This window comes from Seriola aureovittata, chromosome 5 (assembly GCF_021018895.1).
Source record: "Seriola aureovittata isolate HTS-2021-v1 ecotype China chromosome 5, ASM2101889v1, whole genome shotgun sequence".
Lineage (NCBI taxonomy): Eukaryota > Metazoa > Chordata > Actinopteri > Carangiformes > Carangidae > Seriola > Seriola aureovittata.
In genome coordinates this window covers 28,069,856-28,079,855 of record NC_079368.1, presented here as the reverse complement: position 1 = coordinate 28,079,855, position 10,000 = coordinate 28,069,856, and the positions used below count along the sequence as shown (strand labels likewise).

At 42.7% G+C, this 10,000-nt stretch overlaps 1 protein-coding gene across 2 annotated transcripts in view; it reads right to left on the bottom strand.

The window, feature by feature from the left end:
- The window catches only part of LOC130169963 (transducin-like enhancer protein 1), a 23,883-nt gene that overhangs the window by 10,972 nt on the left and 2,911 nt on the right, over nucleotides 1-10,000 (bottom strand). Inside the window, exons 4-8 of one of the 2 annotated variants that reach the window (XM_056377027.1) lie at nucleotides 9,481-9,525; nucleotides 4,997-5,059; nucleotides 3,961-4,065; nucleotides 710-929; nucleotides 390-406 (exon numbers count right to left, since the gene is read on the bottom strand). In XM_056377027.1, coding sequence (XP_056233002.1) covers nucleotides 390-406; nucleotides 710-929; nucleotides 3,961-4,065; nucleotides 4,997-5,059; nucleotides 9,481-9,525 — 450 coding nt within the window. The remainder of the gene's footprint in view (nucleotides 1-389; nucleotides 407-709; nucleotides 930-3,960; nucleotides 4,066-4,996; nucleotides 5,060-9,480; nucleotides 9,526-10,000) is intronic. The other variant, XM_056377028.1, reaches the window with a different exon arrangement.

Genomic DNA, 10,000 nt, shown 5'->3' with positions numbered 1-10,000 from the left:
AAAAAGGATAATAAATGCATTTCCAATAAAATGACAAAATGAGCCTGCCTCAGCAACTGGTGCAGCTTACATGAAGTTACGAATTCCAAGTCTAAGTTTTCATGTCACTTAGAATAAATGTGCCTTTTTAAATATTGTGTGAAAATTAAATGCTTTACGCAAGACCACCTTGTCTATGTCTTTATTTTTTTAGCTTTTGCTGTTTTTCCTCCATAACAACATATATGTACATTAAATGTAGTTTATTTAGAGCAGGGTTTGAGTAGAGTTTACTAATCCCACAGACATCCATCCATGTAAACAGCATCTAAGAACAAAGTCAAATTCCCCAACAAAATAAAGTGAGTGGTTTGTCAAAATACTCAGACCAGAAAGAGAAAAGTACTTACTGTGCCAGGCTCTCGCTCTATTGCCATTGGAAATACATGGATGTGGTGGAGGTCACACGGGTGGGTGTTCAGCAGAGCAGAAAACAAAAAAAAAAAAGACAGGAAGGAGAATGAATTGGAAATATTTTGTGCATTTCATTATAATTATAACTAAGAACCTAAACTTTAGAGAGGAAGTAAACAATAAAGACACTAAAATAATGCATCTTTGATAAAACACAGTTGAATATAAGTTGAGTGACATTATAATTCAGTTATTCACAAACTCATACATAATAATTTTAGGAAACGTTTCTGTGCTGGAGGGTGTGTTTGTTCACCTCTCAGGTGCTCAGGTCCTCCAGTGTGTGCGTCTGCTCCGGACAGGTGGGGCTTTTTATCACCACCGTCTTTTCCCACCAGATGGGGAGGAACTCCACCAAGTGCTCCTGAAAGAGCCAGGAGGCCAGCTGAACCACCCAGCTGAGAGGGGTGGAGACCAGCAGGGTGAGGGGTGAGGGGCACTGGGGCACCACCATGGTTATGGGATAGATGCTGCTGCTTTACGACAGGGAGAAAAAAACAGACAGAGAAAGGTGATGTACGTTGAGTTGAGAAAGAAAAAAAGATGTGGAACATTCAGGGATGCTGCAACACAAAGCTGAGTCTTTTCTTGAGGTGTTCTTAGTTTAAATCTTGCGATATATACTACAAATACAAAATAAAGTTTTGATTCGCCACTAAAAAGGAGCAGTGTGTTCACAGGCAGTTTAGCCTTGGAAAACAAACCTAAGTTAGTGGACTGTGCTGCTAGAATTCAGCATTCATGTTGGGAAGTACTAAAAAGATGAGACGGTGAGCTCACTGGATGTAGACAAAAAAAAAGCTGTAATGTAGCTGCTTTAAAAGGTGCAAAACACTGACACTTGACTCCAAAACCTCATGTGTCAGTTAAAGGCATCAATAGGTAAGAATCAATAGCACTCTGTAACCTAATCAATATAGATTTCTGGCCTTATTGAAGTCTTCAACAGATGGGACAGTTTCTTCAGTGCCTGGGTTTACACCATCTCAACAAGCTGCTGCAATCTACAAGGCAGTGAACACATCCTCTCCCCCTACGCACCGCCTCACACACACCAACACACACACACACACACACACACCCTCCTCCCTCCGAGGTCAAACACTGAACAATACTGACAGCTGGGATCACAGCCCAGAGCCCGAGGATGTGGTGGGAGAAGAGGGGGGGAGGAAAAAGGAGGAATGACGGAGAAGTAGGGGGGAGAGAGCCGAGAGCCCCAGCTGCTGCCTGCACTGTCAGGTCTTGTGAGGGTGTGAGGCGGCTGAGTGGAGAGGGGAGGAGAGAAGGGGAGAAGAGGGTGAGAGAGAGAGGGAGAGAGAGTTTGGCTGGCAGCCCTGCTCTCTCTTTCACACCAAATCAGGCGCTCGTCTGAGCGTGAAATGCCTTTGTGTTCCAAAACATCATTATTGCCTCCTCAGACAGTAGCCGCGGGAATCCAAGCTCACTGATTCGCCGCGGGGAGGGGAGGAGGAAGGAGGGAGTGGGGAGGAGAAAGGGGGGGGGGGCACAGGGGGTGACTCGGCAGGGGTGGAAGGAGTGGTGAAGGTCAAACCGACTTTTATCTCACCTAATTGACTAACCCACTCCCCCTCTCCTGAGCCCCCGCCTTCTCTTTTCCTCTCTATCCATCCTTCACTCTCTGCGTCCTGCCACAATGAATGAAAGCAACACAACAAAATAGTCTTTTAGCCTCAGCCCCCATGCCTGCCTGTACGGACAGACACACACAGACACACACACACACACACACACACACGCACACACACCACTCAATTTCCTGAGTTGGCTCGCCTTGCCAAACAATCAAACATAAACACACCCACATGTCACACTTGATCACACTAACATGCATACACGGAGTCTAGATAAACAAGGAAGACACACACACCCTCACTCAACCATCCTCCCCCTGACTGTTGTTTTCTGAGGATAACAGAAACGTACGCTCTGCTACACACAGACGCACACACAAACAGATGCAAAAACACACACACACACACACACACACACACACACACACACACACACGTATACACAGACAGGACCCCTGATGGGAGTAAATGGAGGGGAAGCATTGGTGGAGGCAAGGGGAGCCTGGTTTGTCATGGGATGTTAGTGTGAGCTGGTGTGTATGCATGTGTGTATGCATGTCTGTGTGTGTGTGTGTGTGTGTGTGTGTGTGTGTGTGTGTGTGTGTGTGTGTGTGGAGGTAAGGGCAACATGCTTCATTACACTCATTTAACTCACAAACGGGGTGAATGACAGGCTGGCGTGGGAGACGGGAGGAGAGGGGGAGAGGGGAGTGTAAGGGCAACGCCGTGACCCCCCTTTTACAAACACTGAAATCCTGCAATTAAGACTCAAACAGCAACTGCCAAATCCACCTCTCCCCCCATCACACACTAACAGAGAGCCCCATCAGTCCTCGCCAACTAACAAGCCCACCTCACATCTAACCAAAATACCCTCTAAGCCCAGTGCCACTCTTTGCTAAGCTAAAGCCCCCCCACCCCCTTCCTTCACCCTAATTTCCCTTAAACACACGCCCCTGGCCTCCCCTATGAAGCTGAGTATTCTCAACCATTCTGCAGTCCCACCCAAAAAGTCACCACCAACAGCTCAACTCAGTCTCTGTTTTCAACTAACATTACCACTGAATTGCAAGTAAAACATTTGTATTTGTAATGTCTCCTTACTCTCATCAGACCAATCCATCACAGGCTGATGACATCTTTTCAATGAACACTCCTCATCACACGTCTCTCACTGAATCATATCATTTATTCTCCACTCACCCATTGTGAAATAGATCAAATCAATCAATCAATCAATCAATCAGTCCACCCATTTTTATTCCCAGGCCCATGTCTGCCTACCAACTTTTTCATATGTCTGACATGACAATCCCAAAAACACTTTTGGGGGACTGTCCCATTGGCCCGTGACTTTGAGATTAGTTTGGTGATCAAGGGATTGAAATAATTGCACCTCCTTTAAAGTTCAGGGTCCGCCATATGCCTCAAATGTATAATCAGTGTAAACGTATTTGCGCAGGTACCACTGTAAAGCTTTAGTACTGATTCTGAAGGTATTTAGTGAATTTTTTTCCACAAATAAAAGACAGACCTGTTGACATCCTGTTCTTATATGTGAGGTTATGGAGAGGTATAGCATTGGCATACACACAGCTGAACGTTTATCAGAGTATTTTATCCTTCCCTCACTTTTAAACTATCTTATACTGCTATATTCATGTAGCAGTGTAGTATGGCATCCTGTGCTCTTTCACATACAACAACACTAGACATACTGACTATCACGGCTGCACACAAAGAACAAGTGCCCTTTTCCAGAAAAAAAAACTGCAGTTGTGGCAGGCAAGTATCAGAGATTAAATTTACACTATTCAAGAATCAAAATATAAAAGGTATTTCTTATGGAGTAAACAGACATGCAGACACAGTCAATATAATGTAAGTAAAAAGGAAGTAGAGGAATACACACTGTAGGTGGAAGACCGGGCAGTCCACGTACCCCGATGACGGCATTGAGCTCTGCCATGGTCACTTGTTTGGCCCGTTCCACAGCTTGGACCACCTGCTGCTGATGCTGCAAAACACACAGACACACACAGTCTGGTTGAAGACTGAGAGTAAAAGGCAGATTTATCAGTAGAGCTAGCAGAGACAACTAGAGTGTATACATAGCATTAAAAAAAAAACATAGTCTGTAGTAGGGATGTCACAATACCAATACCAATGAAATTCTACGATTCTCAATACAAAATTCAATACCACAGAAAAAAAAAACAGATATCAACAGATACTGCTACACACACAAGCACACATCTCCACCACACCCATGGTCTGAAAATGCTCATTTAAAAAGCCAGCGTTATATTTTGACAGACTGTACAGTAATGACAGTAACCTGCTAATGTTTTGAGCTCCTGGCTCACATTATGAGCGGTTGCTATGTTAGCCTAAACAAGCTAACGTTAGCCTTTGTGAATGTTGTGTGTGGGGTGTTGCTACAGCAGAAGCCAACTGTTGCAGTTATCAAACAATTTCAGGACATGAACATTTTGAACATGTTGTTAATATAAAAGTTAACAACTGAAACTCATCACCCTGAATTATGTGTACACATCCGGATGTCTGTCTTTGAGCTGCTTAGATACGTTTGAGGTGTTTCCTCCTTCCAATTGGAAAGCTCTGTGGCACCGTTTTCATAATGGCTTTCGGTCGTCCATAACTTGTCCCTGCTGATGTGCGTCAAATGCAAAATATCTCCATACACCAGTTTGCCTGCCTGCCTGCCTTCTTCTCTTCAGGTTTGATGTTAGACAAAGATGCTCATGGGAGTATTTCCCCGAAGAATAGCATCTCAGGTACCTACGACATCTACAGTACCTTTGGTACCTATGGTACTGTAGAAAAACAAGTACCGACACATTTTCAGAATTTTGGCATCGACTTAGTACCAAAGTATTGGTTCTCATGGCATCCCTAGTCTGTAGCTAAAAGTCACACATACTTACCTCCTGAGAGAGGAAGGGAATGACTTGTGCACAGATGGTGTTTAGTCTCTTGGCTATCTCAGTCTGATGAAGGAAGAGACACACAGAGACAGAAAGAGACTTAATTGTTAATAGCATAATTACATTCATTTAGAAAGACAGATGTTCACTAACACCAATAAAGTAATACAAGCGCACACATACACACACACACACACACACACACACACACAAACATTGAAAACTGCTGTCACCACAGCAAACCAACAACACACACACATATACACAATACCTACCAGTCTGTGATATGATAACGACACTTATCCACTTCTCTCTACACAAAAATCTAGTGTGTCATTTTCAGCGTCACTAACACACACACACACACACACACACACACACACACACTATGATGAGATTTTCCTTTCTAATCATGAGTGTGAGCTCAAGTTTCTCTCTTGCCTGTTGTATTTCTTTCGCTCTCTCTATGCTCTGTGCTCTTGTCCCTCTTCCCATCAGCACTTCAACATAATCTCATCAGCTACTAACTTCATTTGCTCTCACCCGGTATCCATGCCAACACATCCGCCTGCCCCCCAAACCCCCGGAGTTGGCTACAATTGGCTGAAACCAGATACCCCCACAGTGGCATTAAATCAGATAAGGGAACTCATATTACATATCATCCAATCAAATTGATACGAAGAAGGCCAGGGTGAAGAGGGAATTGGAGGAGCCATGAAACATAGTAATGGCTCATCAGACACACAACCCATATAAATAGATACATAGACACACGCTGGATGTGAAAACTTCAAAGGGATATTTATTGTTATGTGAAAAGATGGATGATTTTCATTATTATGGGATGAAAACTAATGATACTTATGGCTTGTGAAAACTTTTTAAAACTCAGCCATGGTCATCAAGCTAAAAAAGCATGTTTTTTAAATGTTGTAAAGCACATAGCAACAATCTGTGGGGATTTAACTGACCCAACAATTACTTTACCTGCTGTAGAAATAACTGGTTGCAATGATTCGTTCCCCCTTTTTACAGTAATCACTAATAATATATAGAACTTCCTCTTTCCAAGAGACTTTACATTGCATAGGCTTTAAGAGACCTACATTGCTCCAGTTTCCAATCTAAATTTTGAAATTTGTACTGATATGTCAGTTTCCCTCCACCAGCAGCCATGCAAGACATTTGTGGAAAATCCTGCAATTCCTTTGTTATTAAAAGGTCAGGAGTCTACAGACATGCAAGCAACTCTGTGAGACTGGACTTAAACACAATGGTGCTTTGAGCTAAATGCTAACACATTGTAGTTAAGCAAGTTAGCACATTAACATTTGCTGCTTAGCACTTAACACAAACTACAACTGTAGATGATGGGAGTGTAGATATTTGGTCATAGACCACAGTATTAGACAAATAAAAAATTTGACCTGATGATGTCAGACGAGAGGTCAAAGGATCCAAGTTTTAACAATTCACCCTGAGGGGGACAAAAAATTTCATGACAACCCATCCGATAGTTGTCAAGATATTTCATATTACAAATGCCAACCTCACGGTAGAGGAAAAGTCAGAGGACGTGGTTCATCTTCTAGAGACAATGAATGTCTGTACAAAATTTCATCTCAGTCCATCCAGTAGCTGCTGAGATATTTCAGTCTGGACCACAGTGAGGGACACTGTCATCCCTAAAGCCATGCCGCTAGCTCAAAGTAGTATTTAATGGGTTTCATCATTCCTGAAGAGCTGACATTGTGAAGACCCCCTCTTTAGCTCGAGCATACTTGCTCTCACTGGACCTCTCCGTCACACACACACACACACACACACACGCACGCACGCACGCACCAACTCACAAACAACTGAGCCTGATTTGTATGAGCTAAATAAAGTACTAGTCTATTCAAAACAAGTCCTGAAGTAAACAAGTACCTGCTTCACCTGCAATATAACTTAAAAAAAAAAAAAAAGAAACTTCTTGGCAAGGTTCACATTACACATGACACTACCCAGAAGAATTTAAATAAGGTGGTTAGGTAAAAGTAAGTAAATATGGAATAGTGCACATTAAACACAATCAATTACACTATAAATAACTGACTTCAGGATCAGAGAGAATATGGAGTTATAAGCCTTCTGAGCACTTGACTGTATATGACACACAATATGATATGTTTAATAAGGATTTGATAAGGTGAAAAGCTTAACATGCACATTTACACATCTGGGTAGACTGGAGTCTATTCTAGCTGCATAATGTGAAGAGCTATCAATGGATACTTGTACATCTGTGTACAAGTGTCTTATAGTGCTTATAATGGAGAGCTACATTTTCTATATCGTGCGACAAACCAGGCTGCTGGTGACACACAGCTGGTGTGATGTTTGTATTTGAATGTGCAGCATTTATGTGACATGCCTTGCCATTATTCTCAGTGTAAATGTTGCAGCGGATTGTACCCATAACTTCAGCTTTTGCACAATTCATCAGCCTGAGAGACCTTAACACCAGAAACCTGCACCCTGAGCAGCTCATGTGTTGCTGTCTTCCGCATGCTGTAACTCAATCTCATAATGCCCAAATAATACTATGCCTAGAAAGCTATAAATAAAGAGCTATTTCAGGCAGACTATACCTGCACATCCATTCTCAGAATCCTGATTTATAAGCCTATAATTAGGCTTGTATAAAGGCTCACTGATTAGGCTGTCTGAGAATAGTCTGACCAACTACTATCAGGTCAGCTCAGCTAATCTAACTAAGCTACCTGACAAAACTAACAAAGATCAAACAAATGAGGCTGTAATCCCTAAGCGAGGCACCATTACAGATCATGACTCAAGAACATTTTAAGCAAATAAAATAGGAGGTAACAAAAACCCACAACTCATTTATCCTGGCACTTATAGCTAATTCTTCATCTCAGCTCATGAATAGCAACATTGGAGAATTGCTATGATGCAGAATCCACTTCATATAATTGAGAGAGCAGGTAAACAAAAGTTGAGGATATGGAGAGAAGATGCAAGTATACACACACAATGTGCTTACAGAAAACAGGCTTCCTATTACACATATAATTGGAGCATTATTGTCTCTCTACATGCAAACACACACCCGTACTTCCCCAGCAGGAGGTGGGTTGTTAGTCTGTATCCCCCGTACCCCCCGCACGCAGAAGCTTGTTGCTCTGACAACTGCAGCCCCAAGCTAATGACCTCCCCTGGAGCTTTAGTGTGTGTGTTAGAGTGTGTGTAAGTGTTTGTGTGTGTGTGTGTGGACAATAGGAAAGAGATGCAGCTCCCTCACAATAAAAGAACAGTAGCTCCACATGGGCATAAAACGAAAGAGGAGCCAAGAAAAAAGAGAAACAAGGGTGGGGGTGTAGCTCAAGAAAGAAGAGATCCCATGATTGTAAAAGGAGAGTGAGAAAGGCAGGAAAAGAAAGGAGAGAACTTGGGGTATAAAAAGGGGAGAATAACACAATAGGAAAAAGGAGATCATGAGAAAGAAACCTAAAGGAAGGGAGTGTGAAAGAGTCAGAGACACATCCCCACTCTTCAGTGAAGCAGCCAGGCCAATCCACCTCCAATTTCCTCTGGTCTGACTGGTCGATAGCTGTGGTAATTACTGGTAAACGCTCTGAGCCCTGCGACACTCCTGTGGGGAAATGTGTGTGTCTGTGTGCATGAGAGAGAGTGAGAGAGTTTTCCTCCTCATCCATGTGTCTACATACTTAACCATGTGACCATGTTTGCCTTCGCATGTGTCTGTGCATGTAAATAAACACTTTCTGTGTTTGTGTGTACATTATTGTGCATGTGTCCTTGTGTGCTTGCAAACATTTCTTACAGTTGTACATAAGTGCCCTTTGCTTTCTGTTTGTGTGTGTAAATTACAACAGGTAAGAGTGTTTTGTGTTCCCACACTTGTGTATCTGCCTTACTCAAGTGTGTGTGTGTGTGGTGCATTTTTGCCTCCCTGCTTCCAACACAGGGAGCTCCACGCCACGGCCTCTCCTCTCCTGGCTTCACCGTGATCGATTCCTCTGCCCTCCCCAGCCCTGCCCCTCTAATGTAATAAAGCAGGCCGCTCTCCTAGACAGCACCAATCAATCTACAGAGCCATTCATCCTGCCTCTGGGCTCAGCCGGCCGGCCCTAACTGGGGAAATGGAGACAGAGCCCCATCGATCACAAATAAACACACTTACACACACACACACACACACATCCACACACAGGGATACAGTAGAACACACACACACAAATGAATGAACACCCAAATGCATTTGTGCACACACAAGGACACGTCAACAGGCACACACACCAAATACATCAAAATCCTTGCCATGAGAGCACGAGAGAGAATGATAGAGAGAGAGAGAGAGAGAGAGAGAGAGAGAGAGAGAGAGAGAGAGAGCGAAAGAGACAAACAGGAAGATGAAGACAATGGACAAGAGGCAGACAGATAAGCATCCATACCTGTTTGTGCATTTCGATGTTTAGGCCATAAGACATCTCGTAGTACTGAGAGGAGAGAAAGTCAAATGGTTCAGTTAGTGACAGGAATTCTGAACCTTTGAAGAAAAAAAAAAAAAAAAAAGCGGAAAGAACTAAGAAAATATGTGCAACCTTACAGATGAAGGTGTTTTATTTGGAAAACCAGGCATGCAGATCTCTTTTGGAATAGTGTCAAGACAGGTCATTCTCACAGAGCAATCAAACTACTTCTAAAATACAGAGCATCCTTTGTAGAAGTGTCACCATAGAGGAAATGTGGATGGCTTGATACTTTAAGCCTGCTATTAAGTTGAAAAAGTATGTTCTGTAACTTTTATTTCCATTGTATGCATCTTATTATGGTGTGCTCTTATGTTGTGCTCTTCTTCATTCATTATGTGCCAAACACACTCAAGTGCTTTTCATTTCATTTCATTTAAGGATTCAGGTTTCAGGGTATTTTACTTCAGAAAGAACAGATAAATGCAGAACCTCATCTATT